Source organism: Scaptodrosophila lebanonensis, unplaced genomic scaffold (assembly GCF_003285725.1).
Source record: "Scaptodrosophila lebanonensis strain 11010-0011.00,11010-0021.00 unplaced genomic scaffold, SlebRS2 tig00001412-arrow-pilon, whole genome shotgun sequence".
Lineage (NCBI taxonomy): Eukaryota > Metazoa > Arthropoda > Insecta > Diptera > Drosophilidae > Scaptodrosophila > Scaptodrosophila lebanonensis.
Window position 1 is genome coordinate 2,262,659 of NW_022060739.1, and position 27,586 is coordinate 2,290,244.

General features: G+C 35.4%; 1 protein-coding gene across 3 annotated transcripts; it reads left to right on the forward strand.

The window, feature by feature from the left end:
• The first annotated feature begins 426 nt into the window (after window positions 1-426).
• On the forward strand, window positions 427-27,586 carry LOC115631153 (dnaJ protein homolog 1). 3 transcript variants are annotated; one of them, XM_030527825.1, is made up of 6 exons: window positions 427-583; window positions 13,276-13,493; window positions 13,985-14,292; window positions 14,348-14,576; window positions 14,632-15,001; window positions 27,017-27,586. In XM_030527825.1, the coding sequence occupies exons 3-6, from the start codon at window positions 14,067-14,069 to the stop codon at window positions 27,242-27,244; spliced, it is 1,053 nt and encodes a 350-aa protein (XP_030383685.1). In that variant the 5' UTR covers window positions 427-583; window positions 13,276-13,493; window positions 13,985-14,066; the 3' UTR covers window positions 27,245-27,586. The 3 variants fall into 3 exon arrangements, with proteins under 3 accessions (XP_030383685.1, XP_030383687.1, XP_030383686.1); XM_030527827.1 differs by having other exon boundaries at window positions 14,644-15,001; XM_030527826.1 differs by having other exon boundaries at window positions 431-600.

Below are 27,586 nucleotides of genomic sequence, written 5' to 3' on the forward strand. Positions count from 1 at the left end.
TAACCATTAAACCTTTTAGCGATATCTTGGAAGAATATCTGCTTATTCCATCGTTTGTTTATGATTGATGTGTTATAATCACTGAAAAGAAACATTACAGTAAAGGATAAATAGCGCAAGGAAATAATATATACATAGAACCGAATTTTTAAGTCAAAACCCATTCTGAAAGAAATCACATGAGCTTTCTGCCTAAAATATCAATGATGTGTAGGGTATACAAATTTTTCATTATCTTTTTTTTGGGGGACAATAAAGCAAGCATCTGCTCTCTTTTGTTTTCTCGAGGGCTCTCTTCTCTCTTCCATTGGGGCAAGCCAAGCACGCAGGCGAACAAGTAAGCAGCAGTTGGGGGCCAACAGCCAGCAGTTGGCATCGGCAGAGTCAGTGAGTCTCTAAGCGTCGTTGCGATCGTTTCTCGCCGTTGCGTCGATGCGCTGTAACGGGTTTTCGTCATTGTCTGTGTACGCATTTTTCGTCAACGTTTAACGGTTCACGACTACGATTACGACTTCGACGACGACGACTATAGCGAGCAGTAGAAATTGCCACTCGAGAGTGCAAAGTGTGCGCTAATAATAAAGTAAATCACTACCAATTGTAAGATATTATTAGTAAATTTATTGTTTTTCAACAACAACAAAGTTTAATGCCATTAATCACGGGCTGCGTGAGCGTGTGTGTGTGTGCTTGTGTGTGGTCTGTGTGTATTGAGGCTTAACGTGCGCTGTTGCCAAATGTGGTCAAAGCAAAATAACAAAAATACATACATACAAACAAACAAATAAACCTACGTACAAATAAAACAGTGGCCGTCTCTGTCTGTACATGTGTGTGCGTAGCTCTCTTTGTATGCGTGAGAGTGCGTTGCAAAGTGCTTTTTATGGTTTGAAATTTGCGAGTTTTTGTCGTGTTTGTTGTTAACAAAAAAGCAAGAAAAAAAGTTTATAAAACAATGTAATGTAAAACAGCGGTTGTCAATATTCTTAGACACATACGTATACGTACTTACTGGAATATTACGCATACGATACGTAACATTTACTGCCCGTCGATTGAGCAGAATATTTTTGCATAAAAATGTAGTGTTTTCATAAAAACGGTCTAAGTGCCTGCCATAATTCACAACATTTCATCTGCAAATTAGGCAAAAACTTGCCCAAAGTTTAGGCAACAAGCATTGAGCAGAAGCAGCCCAACCTCATTTAAATGTTCTTCTGTTTAAAATATTTTCTTATGGTTGAAATATTTTCACTGTTTGTCCATTTTGATTTTTATTATTTATACTCGTCGTTGCTGCTTTTGCGGCTACTGCTACTGCTGTTGCTGCTGCTTTTGCTTTCCTTGTGTTTTTGATTTTTCATGGTTTCATTTCTTTAAATAAGTTTTATTTTTAGCATTTTCAGTTATTTTTGTTGATCTTTTTTCCTTCTCGCCAAACTTTTTTTTTCTGCTGCTCGACTATTTCGAATTTTCTTTTTGGCTCTTTGGAAATATACACACAGAACGTTTATAAATGTACATACATATATGTGCATATATACATACATATGTATGTATGTATGTTTGTACAAATTTGTGTATGTGAAGAAAGATTTGTGTATAAAGTGCTGTGAACTGCATAGGTACAGGGTACCGTTAGTTTACATTTGTGGAAAGGAAAATAAATACATAGTCTGTACTTAGAATCGAATGTTTCAAAAATTTCGAAAGCGATAATTTTACTAAACGTGTACTCGTATATGTGTTCGTTTTCAGTTTAAAGATAAATTCTATACAGCGTGTGTTTATCATTCTGAGAGAGAAATTTACAAAACAGGGTATTTAAAAAACAATTTTTAAGAAAAGCATCAAATTCTTATTTGGGGAATTAACGTGAAATCGTATGTATCCTTTAGAGTTAATTTTCATATGAAGTAAAAATAAAAGAAATATTTAGAAATCATTAAGATCAAGATCAAGGCATTTGCAGAAAATATTAAAATACCGGTTTTGTTTAATTTGCAACTCATAAGCAAATTGTAATTACTTGTCAGCTGATTGAATACAAACATAGTTTTAGTCTTATAGGCTTACTCTACATTAAATCCTAGAAAAAATTCTACATACAAAAAATATTTCCTTTTCAGAATATATAAACCTCTTACATCTTTTTCCCACGCCAAAATAAATAATACCACAGTGATAAAAACTTATTCGTATCGAATACATTGCGTTTCGTATCGCTTATCACTTTTTGCAAGCCTAAGGACACTTTTTATTTCTTTCCAAATACTTGTTTGTGCAATCACTTTGAAAGGAATCGGTTACCAAATGTATACTGGAAGGAAATCCTATTCTTTTAATCAACTTAACTTAGGAAATGTAAGTCTTCACAGCGATCGAAAAGTCGCGGAGGACGATAGCGCGTATGTAAATAAGTTTTGATAAACATTGCTGTTCGTGTTGTTAGTTTAAAGGTTAAGAATTAAGATAAACAATTGCACTTTTAGACTTGAAAACAGAAGTGATGGGAACCGAAGGCTTTAATCTTTTTTATTTTAATCGTAAATAAAACCGCAACACCACCATTTAAAGCTTATGGATTTATTTGAAATACTAAATGCAAAGCTCAAGAGTTTGGTAGCACACAAAAAACAAGAGACAAGGCAACATTTATTGTGCTGGCCTTCAAAATCAAAGTCGAAAAAAGTGTTTTATGATGGTTGGTGGGCGAGCGGGCTAGCGGGTGTGTGGAGGCGTGGGTGCTCAGTCTGGCAACAAAAATGGCAAATTATCACGACGTAACATTGAAAGCAAACGCAAAATCATAATCACTTGCTCACACATACATACATATATCGAGATTTATACATATGTACATGTACTTGTCAGTCATTCATTTGGTTGTCTATAGCTTTACCGTTAGCAATTGTTGGCTCTCTTGCAACTGGCACTTTAAGTTTTTGTATTTCGTATTTTTAAATTATGACACATAGGCCTCGCAAATGCTCACACACACATATGTACATACACACACATTTACATACATACATATGTACATGTATGCGAGAGTGTCTGCAACGCAACTCTTTGAAGAAAAAAGTCGTCGAGTGGGCGGCAGACCCCAGACATCGTGTGCTCCGTAAATTTTCTGTTTTCTTTGCCATTTAGCATTTGAGCAAAATTTTTGCAGAAAGTTTATTTTTGAGCGGAAAGAACAAAAAATATGCCAACAACTGAGGCATTTGATTAAATGAGCCGCAAACACAGTTCGTCATTAACATAAAAGTGAGAAAAAGAGCGACAGAGCGTCACACATATAGAGAGACAGAGAGGCAAGAGAGATAGACTGCTACAGAGCGAGAGGAAGCATTTTAGAATGGCTCTGGCAATTAAGCAAAGTAATTATGAAGAAAGGAAGAACATACGGAAATAAATTTTCTCGCTGTTGTTATTGTTATTGTTGTTGGTGCTGCTACATCTGTTTTTGTAATTGATTAATTATAATTTATTACATTTTTCATGTTGTCGCGATGCATTTGCTTTTGTATTTTCGCTTACCCGCAATTAATGACCATTTTGATTTTGTCATTTTTTGAGGAAATTAACAATAACTCTTAAACGTACATAAAGTATGTACACATTGTCAAAAAATGTAAAAATGTAATGGCAAATAATATGCTGTAAAACGTTCTGGGTTTCTTATCGCGCATGTTTTTCTCGTGACAAATAGATACAATTATGGAAATGTGTGGAAACCTGCATTAGAATCTTTTAACTGTTCAAATGTGATGATTAGTATTATTTTAAAGTATTTTTATTCGTTTTTTATTGCTTTATTCAGTTAATAGTGTATGTCAATGATAAAGAAACATTTTATTTATACCTAATGATTATGGTAAGCAATTGATAATGATTAGTTCACAGTAAATGAAAGTATTATCTTGAAAACTTGGCGACTTGACGTACGACTGTAACTGTGATTGCCTCTTCTTTACAACTGATACTGATATGCTAGTGTCGCGCCAAGCCGGACTCTTATATACCCTATACCCGGCTTGGTAATTAATTAAACTTAATTATAAACATTATTTGTGTTTTTAAATTTAAAAGATTTCAAAATTTTAAGTTTTTTTGATCCTACATTCAATATCTTTTTAAATTCTAGGTGCTTTTGAGAATTTAAGCAAACAGGAATATTAATATTGGGAATAATATTATTAGATTTGAATTAATTTATTTGTACTCTATTTGGCCGTAATTGTGACTGAAAAAATAAGTTTGATAGCAACTCTTTGCCTTTTCATGTATCTGCATATTTTGCATTTAACTAAATTGTTGTTTATTTTTTTTTCAATCAAATTAAACTATTTTCACACATAACACAAAACAACAACTCTGTCACTAGTCTAAAACAAGTTTCTCAGAGTCAAATGCAAATTGCTGGCCAGCCAATACAAAATTCACAGAATACTTCACACATTCATACACATTATATACATATGTATACATAGGGATGTCGCTTTAATAGTTATTCTATGCAAATTGCATAAATTTGCTTGTTGTTGCTGTTGCTTTCGAGTAATCCAAAATAAACGGAAATGGAATTTTTTGCATATGCTAAACATTTAATATTAGCCACTACATGAAAATCAATTTCGTTTAAGCTTTAAATATTCAAGTGCTTATCAATTCAGTTTTATTCAGAAAGCAAAAAAAGCATCTATTGATTTACTTAAGCATAGTATGTTGAAAATCAATACAAACATAAGTACCAATGCACGCATGTTAATATAAGCAGATAATAATCTTATGTTATCTACAAGTTATCTGTCACTGTTGCATACGAATGTAAGCATAAAGAATATGTATAGCAAAAGTGTCAGTCTCCAATAAAACTCTAAAGCGAACAGACGCACGGCGGTCCGCGACTATTGTCTTTTACTTTACTCCTACTGAGCCCTTCCCTTTTCAGCGAATATATAATCTATTCAATAGGTTATGGGCCCAGGGCATATAGGCTCATAGGAGAAGTTCAAAGTATTGTGAAATAGTAATCGTTTGGTGACTCAAGAAATATAACATTTAAAAAATGAGTGCGCTATATCAAATAGACAAATTGGAAGAGCATAACTATGACTCATGGAGCATACAGATGCGATCTGTCTTAGTGCACGCGGAATTGTGGAGTGTGGCATCAGGTGCTGAACCTAGTAATACTGAGAGTTCAAGGCCAAAAGATGAAAAGGCATTAGCAATTATAACGCTAAGTGTAAAAGCTTCACAATTGGGCTTCATTAAAAATTGCAACACTTCGTACGAGGCATGGAAAAAGTTAAAGGACGTTCATCAGCCGAGTGGACCTGTACGGAAAGTGTCGCTGTACAAGAAATTGCTAGGCAAACGCATGTTTCAAGGCCAAAGCATTTCAAGTTACATACACGAATTTAACGAAATTCTGGATGGTTTGTGTACAGTTGGCATCGAATTAAATGATGAGTTAAAAACAATCGTGTTGTTGTCAAGCTTGCCCGAACCATACGAAAATTTTGTCGTCGCCATTGAGACGCGTGACAATTTACCGTCATTTGATGTGTTATGTATCAAGCTGATGGAAGAGGGAGAGCGCAGAGGCAATGCAGATGGAGAGAGCGAGAATGCAAGAGCATTTATAGCTACGCAGCAGATCGTCGCGCATTCCAAAGCGAATTCAAAAAGGAATTCAAAAATCGTCGTTTGCTACAACTGCGGCGAAAAAGGGCACTACAAGGCACAGTGCAAGCGTGAGAAAATTCGCGGTGAAGGGAAAAAGCAATCGACAAAGAAAGAGATGGAAAAGCAGAGCAGCTTGTTAAATGCGTTGGACGTTGGAAAGATAGAGAACAACATGTGGTGTCTGGACAGCGGAGCAACAAGCCATATGTGTTGCGATAAGACGTTATTTTCAAAATTTATTGCGCACACTGAAATGATCGGTTTAGCTGACGCTGGTTTCCTGAAGGCCGAAGGCAGAGGAGAGGTGAAGTTACAGACAGAACTTTGTACCTTGGTGTTGTCAGATGTACTGTATGTACCGAAAATGAATGGCAACTTTATGTCCGTCAGCCGGTCAGTGCAAAAGAACAATGTTATACATTTTGGGCCACATTTTGCTAAAGTTATACAAAACGGCGAGTGTATACTGAAAGCGAATAAAGTTGGGAACCTTTATATGTTTCAAGGCAAACAAAATAGGTGTTATTCCGCAACTGAATCAGATGGTACATTGTGGCATAAGCGTTATGGCCATTTAAATTTTACCAGTCTGAAGGAAGTGATCAGCAAAGAGCTAGTGCGTGGTATTGGAAAGGTTGTTTTCCCAGACAACTTGAATTGCAAAACGTGTATGCTAAGCAAAATACATGTACAGCCATTCCCAAAGGTAAGCACTAACCGTGCCGAAGAGCTGTTGGAACTGGTTCATGCTGATGTATGCGGCCCATTCGACACGAAGTCACTTGCTGGATCCAAATACTTTCTGACCTTCATCGATGACAAGTCCAGGCGTATATTTGTTTATTTTTTGCGGAAGAAAGATGAAGTGTTCAGTAAGTTCGTCGAATTTAAAAACTTGGTTGAACGGCAAACAGATAAAAAGCTCAAATGTATTCGAACCGACAATGGAGGCGAGTTTGTCAACACAACATTCAACGGTTTCCTGAAACACCATGGTATTGCAAGGCAATTGACCGTGGCTTATACTCCGCAGCAGAACGGCGTGGCGGAAAGAGCAAACCGGACATTAACGGAGATGTCCAGATGCTTATTGGTGCAGTCGGGCCTAGGCGAGTCTTTGTGGGCCGAAGCAGTCAACACAGCAGTATACATAAGAAACAGATCACCTACCAGTGCACTGAACAACCTGACTCCAATGGAAGCGTGGACAGGTAAGAAACCCTGTGTTAGCCATCTAAAAGTTTTTGGTTCCATTGCAGTTGCACTTGCAAAGGGTCCCCGTAAAGGCAAATTCAAACCCAAAGGGCATGAGTACCGTATGGTTGGGTATTCGGTAGCAGCCAAAGGCTATCGGTTATACGACCCAGAGACGAGGACGATTGTCGAAAAACGAGACATTCTATTTGATGAGCGTTGTGGTGGTCATACCAATGAAGATACCGTTACGGTAGATTTTCCTGCATGCGAGGTTCAAGAGCATGTCACTCACACGGATGGTGACAGAAGCATCGACGACGATGACAGTGAGCACAGTTCTGACGACAGCAGCTCCAACGCATATGAGAGTGCAGTCGAAAAAGAAGACTCTGACGAGGATACTGTGAAGATTGGGTCAGGCCGGCCTAAAATTGTTCGAAATGGTAAACCTGGTCGTCCAAGAAAGCAATACAATGTGCTTGGAGCATTGGTTGCTAGTGACGTAATGGTTCCGACATCCTATGATCAGGCCGTTGGTAGCACACATGCAGTATTCTGGCAAGAGGCGATGCAAAAGGAATATCAGGCACTACAATCAAACGAAACCTGGCAGATGGCTGATTTACCAAAAGATCAGCGAGCAGTTGGTTGCAAGTGGGTATACAGCCTGAAACGTGACTCTGATGGAAAAGTCGAACGTTTCAAGGCACGACTCGTTGCTAAAGGGTGCTCCCAGAAGTATGGCGTGAACTATGTAGAGACGTTCTCACCCGTTTGCAGATTGGAAACCGTGCGGTTTATTTTGGCGTTAGCAGCGGAATTGAAGCTGTACCTTCACCAGATAGATGTGTGTACCGCCTATTTGAATAGCGACCTGCATGAAACTGTTTATATGAAGCAGCCACAGGGATACACAGATCCCAATAATCCAAGTAAGGCTTTATTGCTTAAAAAGGCAATATATGGATTGAAGCAGTCGGGGCGCGAGTGGAACTCCAAGCTCGATTGTGTACTACAAGGCATAGATTTTGTAGCATGTGAAAATGAACCGTGTCTTTACAAAAGGAACGGAAGAGGTGACTTATCATTAATCCTTGTTTATGTTGATGATATAATTATAGCATGCCGATCAAAAGAGGACTTGGCCAACATCAAGTCAGCCATTACAACATCGTTTGAATGTGTTGACAAGGGAGAGCTGCATTTGTTCCTTGGCATGGAAGTGCAGCGCGACGGTGAGCTTGGCGAAATTTCGCTAAGCAATTCGCAATACATCAAAGACATATTGCGTGAACATGGATGCGAGACCTGTAGACCTACAGCGACCCCACTGGATGCTGGTTTCCAAGTGATATGTACCAGCGAGCATTGTCAAAAGGTTGACATTGCATCCTACCAGTCTTCAATTGGCGAGTTAATGTGGCTGGCGCTTACAACAAGGCCAGACATATTGCATTCCGTTGCCAAGTTAGCTCAACGGAATCAAGATCCGCATGCAGAGCACCTAGTGGGTGTAAAACATGTGCTTCGATACCTGGCGTCAACTGTGGACCTGAAGTTGCACTACAAAGAGTGTGGACAACCCCTTACCGGCTATGTGGATGCAGACTGGGGTGGCGACCGCATCGATCGCAAGTCGTATACTGGCTATGTATACTACTTGGCTGGAGGACCCATATCCTGGCGATCTGAAAAGCAACGCAGCGTGGCACTTAGCAGCACGGAGGCGGAGTATATGGCTCTTTCAACTGCGTGTAAGGAGGCCATATACCTACGGCGTCTTATAGTGGAGATTGGCTGCGGTGACTCGAGTACTCCAACTATTCTTCATGGCGATAATTTAAGTGCTCAACAATTAGCTAAGAATCCTGTACACCATGAAAGAACAAAGCATATTGATATTAGATATCATTTTGCAAGACAGGTTGTAAACGAAGAACAAATTGTTTTACAGTATACATCAACCAATGAAATGATAGCTGATATTTTAACGAAAAATCTCCCTAAAGCGAAGCATGTTCATTTTACAAAGCTGTTAAATTTGATTTGAAAATTTTTGTAAAACATGTTTGCATTGAGGAAGGGTGTTGAAAATCAATACAAACATAAGTACCAATGCACGCATGTTAATATAAGCAGATAATAATCTTATGTTATCTACAAGTTATCTGTCACTGTTGCATACGAATGTAAGCATAAAGAATATGTATAGCAAAAGTGTCAGTCTCCAATAAAACTCTAAAGCGAACAGACGCACGGCGGTCCGCGACTATTGTCTTTTACTTTACTCCTACTGAGCCCTTCCCTTTTCAGCGAATATATAATCTATTCAATATAGTAAACACATTTGGCAAATGCATTTCCGAAAATTTCAACAAAATGTTGATTGTTGTTGCTGGCTTCATAAGTGATTTGCAAAGAATGAATATCTGAAATGTAACCTTTCGCTGGCCTGACGTTTAATACCCTAACAAAGTTGTTAAAAAGCATCCATGGACCATGGCCAATAACTATTGGCTCACGCTGTTGAAGACAGCCCCTCCCATTTCGTCTTTGGTGTAATCAAAGCTTTCACCAAAAAATCATCCATTGCAGCAACATTTTCTCCATCAAATTAGGATGACTCTTGAACTCTTAAATTAATTAAAAAATTTAATTTGTTTATTTTTAGGTGAATTTAAAAAACTAAATAAATAACTGTGGCATGATCTTGATATTACATTTGTAGTTTGATAATGGCTAAAACCCTGCATTGTGCCACCTTAAGGATTAAAAAAAAAATTACTTAAAAATTACTAAGATATGTGATCTGCAGTCTCGATAATTATAGTGATATAAAAAGTAGTAAATAACTAAATTGTTATTAGCCGTTTTGAAGGGTGGAAGGAACTCCGGATGAATAATTCCCTTCCAATTGTAGAAGAAAATTAACATACCCTGAGATATTTCCATTCTAGGATTGATTGAAAACACCATCTTCATCACCACAACATGCTGATGTCACAATATTGTGCAAGAAGTTTGGTGTTTTTTTTAATCCACTTACTGATGTCTTTCAAATGTTGAATTCTGAGCAATGTTTTATTATTAGTTTAATTATATGGAACAAGGCAAGCACACACCTTCCGCCGACCAAATTGTTCGGATGAAATGCGATGAATCGGATTGGAAATATTTACTTCCATTTTCACTAATTTCACATCAAATTTCTGCTACTAACTACAATGGCAGACGTACACTTTGTTTCAAATATTATTCATTACACATGAGTAATAAGTAATTTAATATGTTTTTAGTAAATTTAAATTGAATATGGAAATATTCATATTTTAGAAGCGACTCCCTTCATGACTTTCTAACTTTGCTGACACTTCAGAATTAAATAAGAAGATTCAAGAAAGTCTTAAAGCAAATCCTCTTATTCAATAATGCCGCTTCCATGGTTAAATATTTGAGCAGATTTAAGCTGTCAGAAGCTGCAACAAAATTAACCGCGATTTTAGGCGAATAGTTATTGCCAGATACATACAGCTCGATTTGAAATTGTTTATAATCTCTAAACATTTTGCGATCCATCGCTCAAAATACCCTTTCACTAGAAGTGAAGGGTATGAAAATGAAAGCCTGTTTGACCGGCAGCTGCGTCACTACATGAGTCGCACATCATTTCTAAAGCTGAATCATTCCCACAGTTATGAATGCATACTTTTATACTCGTCTATATTTTAATATTTACCTGTGTGTATATACAATATTGTATATGGTACCGGCATTCGCAAGCACATGTTTTTCCAAAAAAAAATTTTGGCGCTCGCATGTGGGAGTCACTTTTACACTAAAAACTCGAAATTGTTGTACGGTTTTTTTTCGTCTGCCTAGCCAAAATCATATGCGCTTAGTCATGCGTCCTATTTTTGTTTCAGATTTGTGGGCTTAGAAACACCTACTGGAATCTAAATCAATTGGTTTTCTGTTAAAAAAAAATATTTGTATTCAATTTGGCCAAAACTGGTGTTCCTGTTTATTTGTGTTTCTACCCTTTTAAAAGTATTGTAAGCAGATTGATAGTCTGGCGTTTGTTGCGGAAAAAATATAACACTTTGTGATTGTGTGTTTTTTTATTGGTTCGATTTTTCATTTGTAGGCTATAAAGTTATAGTTAAACCAACTTGAATCTATAAAAATATCAATTGAAAAGTTGTTCCTTATGCAGGGCTAACGCTAATATAATCATTTGTTTTAAAGCTAAAAAATGCATATTTCAGTTATTGAAGATTAACATATTATCTCGAATATAATTACCTACTTAAAAAGAGTTCTTTGTTAAACACGAGACTCGCAAACGTTTATTACAGCAAATAAAATAATTTAGCAACTAGGTAATTTCTGGGTAATGCCTTCAATAAAATAACATTGTTTCTCTTTTATAACATTCCCTGTTCCCGTTTGTAATTCAGAAAACGAAACAAAGCTGTTTGCAATATAAGCCAGGCTTTCAGTTTCTTAATATTGCAGTTATATTTTGTTTTTTATTTATTTATGTATCGCTAAAAGTAAATAAAATTACAGATTAATTTAGGTGAATCTATAGCGACGTAGTCTTAAGCTTATGTATTTATGGAGATATAAAGAGCTGATATTATATTATATGATCCATCCATATATTATATGATCATGTATTTAATTTGTTGCCGTAAGGAAATTTACAATCATTTTAAAAATTTTTCTGGAAGGACTAAAAAGAAGGGTAGTTGGGAAGTTTTTTTGTTAAGGTATTGGCAGTCAGATATAATTGCTTCATTGGTGTTTCAGAATTGGCAGATGCTTCATTTGTGTGTTATTGATTCCTCTGGGATGCTTAAATTGCTTGATTTACTGGACACAGACAGCCAAGTCGAATATTATTCTGTGCTTTATATCAATTGAGTTTTTATTCGTGTGATAATTGCATTAGAAACGGATCGAAATAAACAGGTGTAAAGAGTATGTATAGTTCGATATGGCGAATTTATCGAATACATTTGTTTTATTAGAGCATTTTTCATCACATACGAGTATATAGGTATGTACATAACTGGCCATCGGCCCGTTTATTTGTTTAAATGTTATGGCTGATTTTGAGTGGTTATTTATTTTACTACTTTAGTCGCATTTTAGAATTATTTGCAATGCGCAGAGGTGTGTTGGTTTCTTTGTTTGTTTGTGTGGGCTCGTGGGTGAATAAACTTCATGGTGCTTGAATTTATCGACATTTCATATAAAATAATAATAATAATAACACCACAACAACAAACGGCTCGGTTTTCTGTTGTTTATTTTAGAGGGAATCTCATTAGCGGAGAGGGTCATGCACTTTACTTTGCAGCTTAAACGGCAAAATTTGTTGGAGCATTTAAAATTCTATCATATGGAATGCATTTTATTTTGCGTTCATAAATTAGAATTTAATCCTGATCGTAAATCAAACGGTTATTAAAACTTTTTATTGCATTTTTTCCCCCCATTTTTGTGAATTTGTTGTGTTGTTGTGCCTTAAAGAGGCAACAAATTTATGGCAATGGGGCGTTGGACAATCAGATAAAAAAACAAAAAAAAAAGAAAACTGAACAACTGTGAATAAAAGGAAGCGCTGTAGCTTTGCGATCTAAAAGCATAAATCAAGTTCAATTCAATTAAAGCGTATTAAGCGCTACACTTTGCTATGCCTTTGACTGGCCTCATAACCTACGACAATTTATTAATTTTAGCTGTCGGCTGAAAAGCGATGCACACACACACACAAACGCACAGAGATATACATATATTTCGACATGGCCATTATATGTTAAGGTCAATGAGCATTTGAGAAATATACTTGAACAATTGAAAATTGTGGCAGTGCGTATAGTATATATTATCCATCTGTATGTATGTATTAAAAATGTTGTATGCGGAAGATATATGGCTTGGATATGTTTTCACAACTGTGAAGCACATTTTATTTGTTTTCGAAATATTTAACTTAAATCAATAGTATTAATTTTCTATTTGCAATTGCTGTGTTCTAAGCAGATCGCGAGGCAAATATTTAATCTTAATTTGTCCATAAATATGTACGAGTACATACATATAAGTATTTGCGATCAACCGAGATATATGTGTATATGTATTTGAATGCGATATATCTATCTGTTTTCAATGTTCAGCTGCTATGATTTTTTTCTTCGCGAGTGCTAAATATAAAAAAGAGCGTGGGCTGTCAACATTGAACGTGGCCAGTCCGTCGGTCCGTCTCACTTCTCTGTCCGCGTGACGCAATGGGGAAACTTTATGGGTTCCAAGAAATGTGAAAAAACTAAATTCAATATTACTATATATACTTGTATTCCCATCTTTTTGCAGTGCTAATCAACTAAAAAGTATCCAGCAAAAACAAGGAACTACACAACAAAAGTGACAAAATGCATGTGCCATTCTAAATCTCAAAAAGGAGAAATTTGGAGCAGTATCAATTAGTTTAGTGGAGTGCACGCCTGGATATCACTGCAACCTAACATACACTTATGTGGAATATATGGAATACATCTTAAGATATATACCATATATAGTACTATAATTAAGTAAGTACCATTGTTTTTTTTGCTTAAAAACTTAGAACTCAGAAATTGGAGTTTGGGAAAAACAAAATTTGCTTTGTAACAACTGTTTCTAGTTTTTAAGGAACGAAGAACCTTTTGTCTTAGTAAGGTTTAACCTCGACATTACTAAACCTGTTAATGTTCTTTTTTATGATAGAATTTTGATAAAAATGTATTGTTTGTTACGGTAAAGGCATGTTTACATTTTCTCGAGCGGTCTTAGGCCTTCAAGGTGGGAAGTTGTGTAAAATGTCACGTCCAAGAGAATTACCAATAAGGTTTTGTTATAAATATATATTTCTATTGCAAAATCGAATCGTACAGAATCAAAATTTATAAAAAAAATGCAGTTGTAGTTAACCATTTAAACCATTCACCTTGCACCCATTACTCAGTTCTAAGAATATAGAAAATAAAAATTCTTTTTATCACCGATTTTATGTAACTTTAACTAACAAGTTATTATTCTACAGATCTTAGACTAAACATAGCAAGTAAACGGGAAAACGATAATCAATCAACAATCACTACTATACATAAAACACATCACACAACATGGGAAAAGATTACTATAAAACGCTGGGTCTGCCAAAAACTGCCACCGATGATGAGATTAAGAAGGCCTACAGAAAGCTGGCACTGCGCTATCATCCGGACAAAAATAAAGCGGCAAATGCCGAAGAGAAATTCAAAGAGGTAGCCGAGGCATATGAAGTATTATCGGACAAGAACAAACGTGAGGTTTACGATAAGTATGGCGAGGATGGTCTCAAGAGTGGTGGTAAGTGCTATACAACAGATTATGATAAATATTACTCATACATTGTATATTTCAGGCACTCGTAATGGCACCGGCCCCAAAAATACATTTACATATCAGTTCCATGGCGACCCACGCGCCACATTTGCACAGTTCTTTGGCAGTAGCAATCCTTTCGCCTCGTTCTTCGATATGGGGGACAACCTGTTCGATAAGAATGTATTCGATTTGGATACGGAACCAGATTTCTTTTCATCCCCCTTTGGCGGTCTAGGGTCAAGGCATGGTCTGGGCAGTGCTTTTAGGTAAGTGATGCAATAGATTTTTGTTTGCTGCTCTCAGTTCGCTCACTAGGCGCAGGCCCTCTTTCAGATCACACTCCTTCAATGTGCATACACCGTTCAAGAAGGAGCAGAAACAAGATCCACCCGTTGAACACGATCTCTATGTCACCCTGGAGGAAATCTATCATGGCTGTGTTAAGAAAATGAAAATCTCACGTCGTGTGGTGCAAGCGGATGGCAGCTCCAAGAAGGAGGACAAATATGTGTCGATATCAATAAAGCCGGGCTGGAAATCGGGCACGAAGGTGACGTTTCAGAAGGAAGGCGATCAGGCACCCGGAAAAATACCAGCGGATATTGTGTTCATAATTAGGGACAAACCCCATGCCATGTTCAAGCGCGAAGGTAGCGACTTACGATATACGGCACGATTAACACTTAGGCAGGTGAGTTATTGGATGAACCCAGGTTGCCTTTTCATAACAAATAATTCGAGTATATAGCGGCAAGCTTCTGAGATACTAATTCAGTGACGAATGAGATTCAGACGCGTTTGGAACAGAAACCTTTAGTAAACAGCGGGCAGGTTTTTTTTTTTTCGATAGCTATATTTACAGTTTAAGCATGTTTCTTAATTATTATCTCTACTTTTTAATGCATTTTGCAACTTCTTATTAAGGTCTTCAACTATGGGTTTAACTACATAGGTGTTTTAGTGTACGAGCTTTTTATATATTAAAGCGGTGGATCGTCTTATTTTGGTTTTAACTCTTGACCAGACATCAAATTAATCTAATGCTGAGCAAATATGGGCGATCCATCTAGATTCTAGATTAATAATTGTATTTTGTTCTATGAGTGTTTAAATTTGTTTATGATATTTCCTCTTCATTCGTTGCAATATTAGAAAATAGGGGCTTTTAGTTTCGGGTCCATATTTTTATACCCTGTACCCGTAGGGTAAAAAGGGTATATTAGGTTTGTGCAAAGTATGTAACAGGCAAAGGGAAGCATCTCCGACCCCATAAAGTATATACAAGTATATTCTGAATCAGCATGACGAGAGAAGTCGATCTAGACATGTCCGTCCGTCTGTCCGTCCGTCCGTCTGCCTGGATGAACGCCTGGATTTCGGAAACGGCTGAACGTACATAAACCAAACTTGGTATGCAGACGTTCCTAGTCCCTAGTCTATACGAGTTTATTTTACTGTTATGAATTCCTTTTATGACTATAGCGTTCTCTCTTGTTTTTTCTATGATTGTTTAAATTTGTTTATAATATTTCCTCTTCATTCGTTGCAATATTAGAAAATAGGGGCTTTTAGTTACGGGTCCATATTTTTATTATTATTATCATTTCCAAACTATGCATTGACATTAAACAGATCCTTCGTAGCACATCGTTATTGTACGAGTTTTTACTACAGCTAGATGTGATAAACAGAAAGATCTCATATTTTAAAGCTATTAGCTATGACTGACATTATTTTAGATGCACTTAGTCTACACTTTTCTTATAATGAAAAGCAGTCTCGTTGTTGTTCAACAAGCTGCTAAGTATTTTCATATTTGCATGACAATAATTTCTATATAGACCGCAAAGTCTTTAATTGTAGTATGATTATCCGCTTAGAGTCGAATTATCCGTTTAATATGTGGCTGTAATTTTAAAGCCCACAACATTTAGTTTTTAATTTTAAAATACAGCTTACCTGTGTGGACTGATGTGGCTGTCAGCGCTTTAGTTCTCACAGTTAGATTGTCCAATCAAAGCTGTCTGCGCCTAAAAAAAATTTAAATGAAATAATTTTCAAATCCAAGCGTTATAGTTATGGTAAATTTACCATATACGCCGATATTGATACTCGCATACAGACATGGAAAAACATCGAGCCGGCCAATTTGGTCAACATGGTCAAGTTTCAATTAACGATGTTGGCAGCGTCTGACTGCACAGCAGTTGGTCGCTAAATTTAAAGCCTACACAGCCCGAAATAGCGCCCCCAGTCAACAACAACAAAAACCACAATAACAACAAAAACAACAACAACAACAGTGGGGTACACCACCACTTGGTAAGCCAGCCAGCCGTGTGACAATGTGACGCCGCGCTTTGGGGCAAGGTGTTAAATTTTTCACACATGCACACGGCCAAGTGGAAATGTTCGCATAGAAGCGAAAATTTTAAAATTATGGCGTGCATGGCCAAATATTCTCTAGAAATACATACCTACGCACATCATAACATATATAGTATACATAAGTATATAAATATACTCGTATGTATGGCGACTATTGACAATTACAAACACGTCAGTGCGCAGTCATGTTAAAATTGTTAATTGCATTAACTAGATTAAACAGTTTGGCCCAAAGGCAGTTGTTGTTGTTGTTGCTGCTACTGTTGTTGCTGTGAACGCAGCATGAGAATTTTTAACATTTTATTGCTTGTTAGCGCGACAAATTTAGTAAATATTTTTGGTGCTGTTTTAGCTTTTTATGCCCAGATCGAAGTTATGAATTCCATTTCTATCCAAAATTGGTGCGTCTCGTTTGGGTATAAGTGTCATGTCATGTTTCTAAATAGAAATATTTGACACGGTTTTAGTCGCCAGCTGTAATTATGATCACGCTGACAAACTATCTCAGTATGGCAATGACTTGAATATAATGATTTCGAAGTTGCAAAAGGGTGTACGAGTTCTATTATTCGTACTAGTGTAATTCAAGTGCAATATCAACTCAATAAAGCTTTACATTTGTTAAAGAATGATCGAAAGTACTTATGTCTTTTAAAAATAATAATTCTTGTAAATGGAATAGTTATAATAAATATTAGTTTAAAGCCGTCAAAAAGTTGCTTGACTTAATGTTCATGTTTTCTAAATCTTTGTCTAATATTTTAAACACTTCTTGTATCTCCAAATTTAAAACATGCCAGAGGGTTTATGAAATTGATTAGTATTTTTAAACTTTTTATAAAAGACAGATATTTTGATGGCTATTTTTTGAATTTTTATACATAAGTAATTTTGAAGTGTGACTTAGCTTCTGTTAAATTATGTAGAATGAGCTTAACATTCTATTAATATTGAATATATTGTTATACAAATTAAACTCGTTACATAATAGAAATTTTAAAAGCCTTTTTAATGACCTCAAAGTTCTTACAGCGCTTTTTTTTTTGATAAGCAAATTCAATTCTCCGAAAAGGTATTATTCTCACAATGCCAACACAGGTGGTTAAGGGGAGTGGTTGATGGTTAAAATGCGAAAAAAATAGATATTCATCGTCATTCAAAAGATGTGCTTTCAGAGTCACAATATATCGTTTAAAATGCAAAGAATCTTTGTAATGGGTATATTTTTTTTATAAATTCACGGTGTTTGTCGGTAATTAGATGTTCTTCGTCATTCAAATCATCATACGACCATTCTTAAATCCTGTATATCACTCGTGAATTTTTCCACGAGATAAACTATTATCAATATTAACTTTTTCCATAAATTAAAACGTTTCTTTTACCAAGTTTTAAATATATTTTCGATCGCCATTATTATAGGGTTACTTTAAAAAGAAGACAATTCCCTCCATCCAAATTTTTGCATGTTTTTGTCTTTGTTTATTTTATATTTTCATACATTAAGGCTAAGGAGTAGAGTGTCTACTATTTTGTTTGTAAAACAAATTCCTACAAGACTTATAAACTACATCTTGGATTTTTATGAAGCTCATACTATAATAGAAAAGATTCAAATTATTTATCCCTTATTCAAGGCTGTGTCTAATATTTTACACGTGATTGCAATCATTTGACAATTAAGTTCATTTTTTATGATCCCAATACTCATGCCGGTGGGTCGGCTCCGATATTTTATAAATTGTTTTGTCTTCTATTGCGTCCCATTTTTTGTATTCATAATTAATGAAATTTTCAAAATTCTGCTCACGCGTGTTATCCGCGTAGTACTTTTGTTCATTTTTCAGTTGCTGCTCGAATTTAAATTTGATTTTCGAACGCGGCACATAAACCAATTAAAATGCCATATATGTAGCGCACATATAATTGCCTACAATCATTTACATTACACAGCAGCGGAGGTTCAGCACTCTGTGTGTTTTATGTATTGTCGTGACATTAAATTTAATACACATCATAAATTACATCATCACGTAAGCCACAGCACGAGACACTCAGCATTCAGCATTCAGCACCCAGAGCTTCGAACACGAGTCATAAACAAGTTTGGCATATTTGATAAAGCAGTTTATAGATATGTATATGGTTATGGTTACAAATTTAACAACCAGACCATTAGAATACAGAGGCTGATCATAGTTTGTGTATAAACTTTTCCAATTCAATTGCCAAAAAAGGCAAAGGGAGCAGCAATCAATGCGCCAGTTCAAGTGTCTGCGACAAAAAATTCGCGAGTGCAGAGCTCCGTCGTCTGCTGCCTTGTAAGTTGAGTGATGAATGCTCAACAATGAACAATTGTTGTACATACTATAGAAAACGTAATAGAATACGCGAGTACTCCTAACTGATGGTCAGTCGTTGGGCGCAATTGTTGTTGTGGTCCAGTGCTTGTCGTCTGGCTGTTTGGCATTGCCAGTATCTGGCAGTATTTTGGGGTGGTGGTGCATAGAAATGCACAGCGAAACACAAAACACAAAACACTTTTGCCAACTTCGTTTGCATTTGATGACAGACATCGTCGCCCAACCCGATATAAAAAATTTCAAAACAAAAATGCCGTATGGCATGCGATTGAACATTGTTGATTTTGTTCGTTTGGCATTTTAAAAACATTCTCGCGCGTTTGAGTTTTGACTCGCGCCTTTGTTCGAAATGAAGCCCCTGCCGTCTCATATTTTAAAGCTATTAGCTATGACTGACATTATTTTAGATGCACTTAGTCTACACTTTTCTTATAATGAAAAGCAGTCTCGTTGTTGTTCAACAAGCTGCTAAGTATTTTCATATTTGCATGACAATAATTTCTATATAGACCGCAAAGTCTTTAATTGTAGTATGATTATCCGCTTAGAGTCGAATTATCCGTTTAATATGTGGCTGTAATTTTAAAGCCCACAACATTTAGTTTTTAATTTTAAAATACAGCTTACCTGTGTGGACTGATGTGGCTGTCAGCGCTTTAGTTCTCACAGTTAGATTGTCCAATCAAAGCTGTCTGCGCCTAAAAAAAATTTAAATGAAATAATTTTCAAATCCAAGCGTTATAGTTATGGTAAATTTACCATATACGCCGATATTGATACTCGCATACAGACATGGAAAAACATCGAGCCGGCCAATTTGGTCAACATGGTCAAGTTTCAATTAACGATGTTGGCAGCGTCTGACTGCACAGCAGTTGGTCGCTAAATTTAAAGCCTACACAGCCCGAAATAGCGCCCCCAGTCAACAACAACAAAAACCACAATAACAACAAAAACAACAACAACAACAGTGGGGTACACCACCACTTGGTAAGCCAGCCAGCCGTGTGACAATGTGACGCCGCGCTTTGGGGCAAGGTGTTAAATTTTTCACACATGCACACGGCCAAGTGGAAATGTTCGCATAGAAGCGAAAATTTTAAAATTATGGCGTGCATGGCCAAATATTCTCTAGAAATACATACCTACGCACATCATAACATATATAGTATACATAAGTATATAAATATACTCGTATGTATGGCGACTATTGACAATTACAAACACGTCAGTGCGCAGTCATGTTAAAATTGTTAATTGCATTAACTAGATTAAACAGTTTGGCCCAAAGGCAGTTGTTGTTGTTGTTGCTGCTACTGTTGTTGCTGTGAACGCAGCATGAGAATTTTTAACATTTTATTGCTTGTTAGCGCGACAAATTTAGTAAATATTTTTGGTGCTGTTTTAGCTTTTTATGCCCAGATCGAAGTTATGAATTCCATTTCTATCCAAAATTGGTGCGTCTCGTTTGGGTATAAGTGTCATGTCATGTTTCTAAATAGAAATATTTGACACGGTTTTAGTCGCCAGCTGTAATTATGATCACGCTGACAAACTATCTCAGTATGGCAATGACTTGAATATAATGATTTCGAAGTTGCAAAAGGGTGTACGAGTTCTATTATTCGTACTAGTGTAATTCAAGTGCAATATCAACTCAATAAAGCTTTACATTTGTTAAAGAATGATCGAAAGTACTTATGTCTTTTAAAAATAATAATTCTTGTAAATGGAATAGTTATAATAAATATTAGTTTAAAGCCGTCAAAAAGTTGCTTGACTTAATGTTCATGTTTTCTAAATCTTTGTCTAATATTTTAAACACTTCTTGTATCTCCAAATTTAAAACATGCCAGAGGGTTTATGAAATTGATTAGTATTTTTAAACTTTTTATAAAAGACAGATATTTTGATGGCTATTTTTTGAATTTTTATACATAAGTAATTTTGAAGTGTGACTTAGCTTCTGTTAAATTATGTAGAATGAGCTTAACATTCTATTAATATTGAATATATTGTTATACAAATTAAACTCGTTACATAATAGAAATTTTAAAAGCCTTTTTAATGACCTCAAAGTTCTTACAGCGCTTTTTTTTTTGATAAGCAAATTCAATTCTCCGAAAAGGTATTATTCTCACAATGCCAACACAGGTGGTTAAGGGGAGTGGTTGATGGTTAAAATGCGAAAAAAATAGATATTCATCGTCATTCAAAAGATGTGCTTTCAGAGTCACAATATATCGTTTAAAATGCAAAGAATCTTTGTAATGGGTATATTTTTTTTATAAATTCACGGTGTTTGTCGGTAATTAGATGTTCTTCGTCATTCAAATCATCATACGACCATTCTTAAATCCTGTATATCACTCGTGAATTTTTCCACGAGATAAACTATTATCAATATTAACTTTTTCCATAAATTAAAACGTTTCTTTTTACCAAGTTTTAAATATATTTTCGATCGCCATTATTATAGGGTTACTTTAAAAAGAAGACAATTCCCTCCATCCAAATTTTTGCATGTTTTTGTCTTTGTTTATTTTATATTTTCATACATTAAGGCTAAGGAGTAGAGTGTCTACTATTTTGTTTGTAAAACAAATTCCTACAAGACTTATAAACTACATCTTGGATTTTTATGAAGCTCATACTATAATAGAAAAGATTCAAATTATTTATCCCTTATTCAAGGCTGTGTCTAATATTTTACACGTGATTGCAATCATTTGACAATTAAGTTCATTTTTTATGATCCCAATACTCATGCCGGTGGGTCGGCTCCGATATTTTATAAATTGTTTTGTCTTCTATTGCGTCCCATTTTTTGTATTCATAATTAATGAAATTTTCAAAATTCTGCTCACGCGTGTTATCCGCGTAGTACTTTTGTTCATTTTTCAGTTGCTGCTCGAATTTAAATTTGATTTTCGAACGCGGCACATAAACCAATTAAAATGCCATATATGTAGCGCACATATAATTGCCTACAATCATTTACATTACACAGCAGCGGAGGTTCAGCACTCTGTGTGTTTTATGTATTGTCGTGACATTAAATTTAATACACATCATAAATTACATCATCACGTAAGCCACAGCACGAGACACTCAGCATTCAGCATTCAGCACCCAGAGCTTCGAACACGAGTCATAAACAAGTTTGGCATATTTGATAAAGCAGTTTATAGATATGTATATGGTTATGGTTACAAATTTAACAACCAGACCATTAGAATACAGAGGCTGATCATAGTTTGTGTATAAACTTTTCCAATTCAATTGCCAAAAAAGGCAAAGGGAGCAGCAATCAATGCGCCAGTTCAAGTGTCTGCGACAAAAAATTCGCGAGTGCAGAGCTCCGTCGTCTGCTGCCTTGTAATTTGAGTGATGAATGCTCAACAATTGAACAATTGTTGTACATACTATAGAACAACGTATAGAATACGCGAGTACTCCTAACTGATGGTCAGTCGTTGGCGCATTGTTGTTGTGGTCCAGTGCTTGTCGTCTGGCTGTTTGGCATTGCCAGTATCTGGCAGTATTTTGGGGTGGTGGTGCATAGAAATGCACAGCGAAACACAAAACACAAAACACTTTTGCCAACTTCGTTTGCATTTTGATGACAGACATCGTCGCCCAACCCGATATAAAAAATTTCAAAAACAAAAAATGCCGTATGGCATGCGATTGAACATTGTTGATTTTGTTCGTTTGGCAATTTTAAACATTCGCGCGCTTTTGAGTTATTGACTCGCGCCTTTGTTCGAAATGAAAGCTCCCTGCCGTCTATGGAATTTATGTTCCAAACTGCGGCATTTTCAAAGGCAGCAGCAGACACATAACATTTACTTTTATTTTCGTTTGAATTTGGGGATATCAAAATAAATTTTAATTGACAGACTGCTCTTTTAATGCTTAAAACTGCGAATAAATTACAAAACAGAGAATAAATTAGGACGAGTGTAAAAAAATTGAAGCCAAAGAGTGACAAAAGTACAAGCAGCTCTAAATTCCTTACAGCAATGTATGTTTTAAAACATTTTCCAATCGCAAAATATTTCAATTTTTTATTGCTGAAGAACATTTTTGCAGAATGTTAATTTTATTTTCTAAATTTATTTTTCCAAATTTATTTATTGGTCTTAATTTGTGCAATAACCCATCCAGGAACTTGTATTTATAACACCCTTACGCAGAAAAATGTTCTTGAGAATTATAGTTCAAAATAAGAAATACTACATCAGAACTAAGCCAATCATTAAAGAGATTCAAGTATTGCTTACAATTTTGGCGTCACTCGCGTTCTTCATTTAAGATTTAAAATTTGTATACAAATCTTTTCAGATAATAGATCCCCGTTTTCCCGTTCTTAAGCGAACGTAATGTTTTAACCAGAATTTTTAATAGTCTTTAAATTGTAGGCTGGATGAGATATTCATTATTGTGTTAGCTAACTTTTTATTTGATTCAAAAGAATATATTTATTTGTTAGTCAATTGGAATTCTTATTAGAAATACAAGTACGTAATCATATAACTAAAGTATTAATACCCCAAGAAATATAGCGACGTCGCTGTCTTCTTAACGAGAGCTTCCTTGAGTCCTTTAATGTCTAAAATAATATATACATATGCTACTAATTTAAGCAAAACTAAATTTATTATAATGCGAGGAAAGAATCTGATCATTAGATCATTTTATTGATAATGCCAGAGCTACAAACGACTGGATTTTCATTTCAATATGTTCAAGTATTAAATATTTTCTTTACTTTTGACATTACATTGACAATTACAAGGAAAAATAAAAAGTATTAAAGCAAAGGTCTGTGCCTATTCCTATTTAGACTTACTCTTTATATATAGGATAGCAAATATAAAGGAACAAACGAAGCAAGGATTTATTTCGATTGTATTCTGCATTTCCTTTTACTAAAGGAAAATTTAGTTATCTTCTTACTATATTTATAACTTCATTAAAGAAAGGACAGTTTTAATATTTTTTTCGCTTATATTGTTCAGTTCCGTTATTGTTTTACATAGCGGTTGATGATACCGGTTTTATTTCCTGACTTTAATTTAGCTTTGTGACAAGCCAACTTTTATTGCATCCTTGTTTACCGGCTCTGATTGATCCCTGACGTGTTCGTTTATACCACTTAACATCAGTATTTAACGTGAACGCTGAGCTTGAGCTTTTTTTCATTCTTCGCTATTTTTTGTTTCTTCAGTTTCAGCCAGTTTGTCAGTTTTTATGCCTTGACTTCCGTAAATGGTAACAAGTATTTAAGCTTTTTTATGTTACAGAATTTATTTTATTTACGTGTTGTTCTTTATTTTTTTTTTGCGTTTCAATGCCTCAACATTTCCATTAAAAAATATCGATGCTGGTCGTTGTTGTCGTCATCATCGTTTTTGTTGCTGTCACCGTCACCGTCATCGTCATCAGTTTATGTTGTCATCATCGCTTTAAATTCGCAGCCCCTATGTCTCTGCTCGGTCCACCGTCTGCCATGCTGTATTTAAATATTCATAAGGTGTGCACTTTTGCTTATGTCGCATTTATTTCTGTTTTATTGGGTGAGGCTGCGAACGGTGCACAACGCATTTGAACTATTCGAATATGTACATACATTCATTCCAGTATGTACGGGCCTTTAAGTAGATCTGCACTCGCATGTCGCGTTTCTTACGTCAGCTGAGAGCGGATTATTGGAGTAGTTTTTTGTTTAGCCAATTCCCAATTACAGTTCTTTTTCTTGTTGAAGAAAAAAGTGAGGATATCTCGTACTTGTCGGTCTCGGTCTCTTTTACGAAGTTTATTTGGAGTCCTTAATTCCGTCGTTTTTCGTGTGAATTTAGTTGATTGAAAAGAGACTGCTGCCCAATTTTTCGTTTCTCAACACATCTCGGGGTAAACGGGTTTACATATAATTGTATTTTATGTTCATATTCTTGTTTTTATAACTTAATAGATATTGTCCACTCGTTAAGTCATATTTAGAGCGTTTTATTACAGATAGAGGAAAGGAAATTATCAGAATGTTGTCAAAAAATCAGAAACTAGTACAAACAAGAATCAAATTTATTCCACTGCTGTCAGGAAGGAAGATAGGAAGCCGCAGTGGCGCCCTTTTTTATAAAATAATATCGAATAATACATTATACTAAATATAATAAATGTGCATCGAATATTTGCTAAATAATGACAGCTTTTCGATTTCAATTATGTGGAGGGCCGTGAATTTTCATTCTTTTGTGATTCATGTAAGCATATCTTACAATTTTAAAACGATCAGTCCAGTAGTTTTGACGTCTATTAGAACTGATAGACATTGACTTCGTTAGTTAGTTAGTTAGTTGGTTTGTATGAGAAGCGCAGAGCAAGACTGTGGTTTTTATTAAATATTAGAAATTAATTTTTGAAATTAATATAATTAATATATTTAAATAAGTTATTGGTGCTCTATAGGCATAGTACATATAATATAATTAAAAGTCTTTAATTCTATGGAGTTTTGATTCATTTTTTTTTCTAGCCATCTCTTATCGTTCTTACTAAGTGATAGAGGACAGTTCTCCCCTAGCTACCGGTAGATGGCGCTGAGAACCAAATTTTATGATTTGTTAGATTTCGATCTCAAAAGACTGTTCTTTTTCTTTTTACGTTCTGTCTCTCTCAATTTGTTACGTGTAATAGTTAAAAAAAAAAACCCAAAAAGAAAAAAAACAGCGTGTATTTGTCCTATGTATTTCAATAGATTCTGTTTACGGCCATTTGATCATTTTATATTATTTCAATTATGTTGTGTTGTTTTAGTTTATAAACATAAATGAAACCTTTTTAAACCTAATTAGTTTAAACTAAAGTGTTGGTTGCACCGAGCTGCAGTATTTCCTACCTGTGTACCCGTAAATTTATTTATTAGGCTTCTTTGAATTTAGTTTTCAACTTTTATTTCACAAATTTGCAGCCAAGCAATCAAATCCGCATTCAAGCTCAAATATTTGAAAAGCTGCAAACCAATTAAATACAATATATTAACATCTTAAATAAACTGAAAATCGTATTAGGATTATATTTCATTCCATTGCAGAAGACAAATTTATGCTATTTTATTTATCCGATTTTGAATAAAATACAAGTTGGTTGGGGTCGATTGTGAATTCCTTAGAATCACAAATAACGCAATATTATTCTTTTTCTATCCATAGCTTCTCAAGTGACTAATCCTGCAGCCATTGTTAGCATCAGAGTCTGCTTCACTAATTAACTGTTCCAGTCCAATAAGTACATCACATGCTTTTAGCTTCGACATACATTCAATGATTGATGGGCATTCCTAAAGCAGGCAATTAAACAAATAAAATGTCAAATATGCGCCAAAGGCAGTCATCAAATCAATGAGCACAATATTTCTCAGACAACAAACAGAGATAGATGTGAGTGTAGGCCGAATTGGTCCGTTGGTTTGGGTCAGAAAAGGAGAAGCGGAATGTCAACAACATCTTTAAACACGAATTAGGCGAATAAAAAGGCTGTAGGCATAAGAAAGGATTTATGGATGTTTTCGATACAAAAGCAAATAACGAGAAATGTATACTTATATGTATCTGTCTGTATTGGGTTTAGTTTGTTTGTATATTTTGTGCACCACTAAGAAAATAAACAGGATTATCGAAAGATTGATAGATTTCCAGTTGGCATCTCTACCCATAAGTGGATGAGAGTGTGTGTGTGTAAGTCTTCCGTTTTTATTTTGGGGTCTTAATGTCACGAAAGGCAGCGAACAATTTACAGGAAATTGAGTTGTTCTTTAGTTATTTAGCTCATGTAGTTGTTGGCAGCTTAGTCGCCATTTGATTGATATATTGTATGTTTTAGTAACAAAAAACAATTTATAAGCTTACTATTAAACGTCCATCTTTTCTTGTTCATGTCCGTCTTTTCAGGCGCTGTGCGGCGTTGTGTTTCAAGTTCCTACAATGTCCGGCGATAAGTTGCGCATCAGCACCATGCAGGAGATTATTAAGCCGAACACCGTGAAACGCATACAAGGCTATGGCTTACCCTTCCCGAAGGACACCACGCGCAAAGGTGATCTACTTGTGGCCTTCGATATACAATTTCCGGAGAAATTGACTGCCGCACAAAAGGAAGTGCTCAGGGATATGTTATGAAAATGATATTCATAATGGAGTTATTGTTCAAGGATGTAGAAGGAAAGTGTGTGCGATTCACTCACCCAGTCGAAATGCCTACTTAGTTATAGGAACTAAAAATAAAAATAAAAAACAATACCAGAAATTTGTCATTGCCAAGTTTATGCGAAGCCAAAAAGGAATTTCAGTTTCACAAACTTCAGATATCGCATAAACATGGCTAGTTTATGTATGTGAGAGATATAAGAGCAGTTGTCATCAGTTATTTTCTTTTTAGGCGCATTTCATTTGTGACGTTTTTTACAGAACTTTTTAACGTACTCGTATGCATCAAAAGTTTGTGCTCAGTTGCAATGTGTT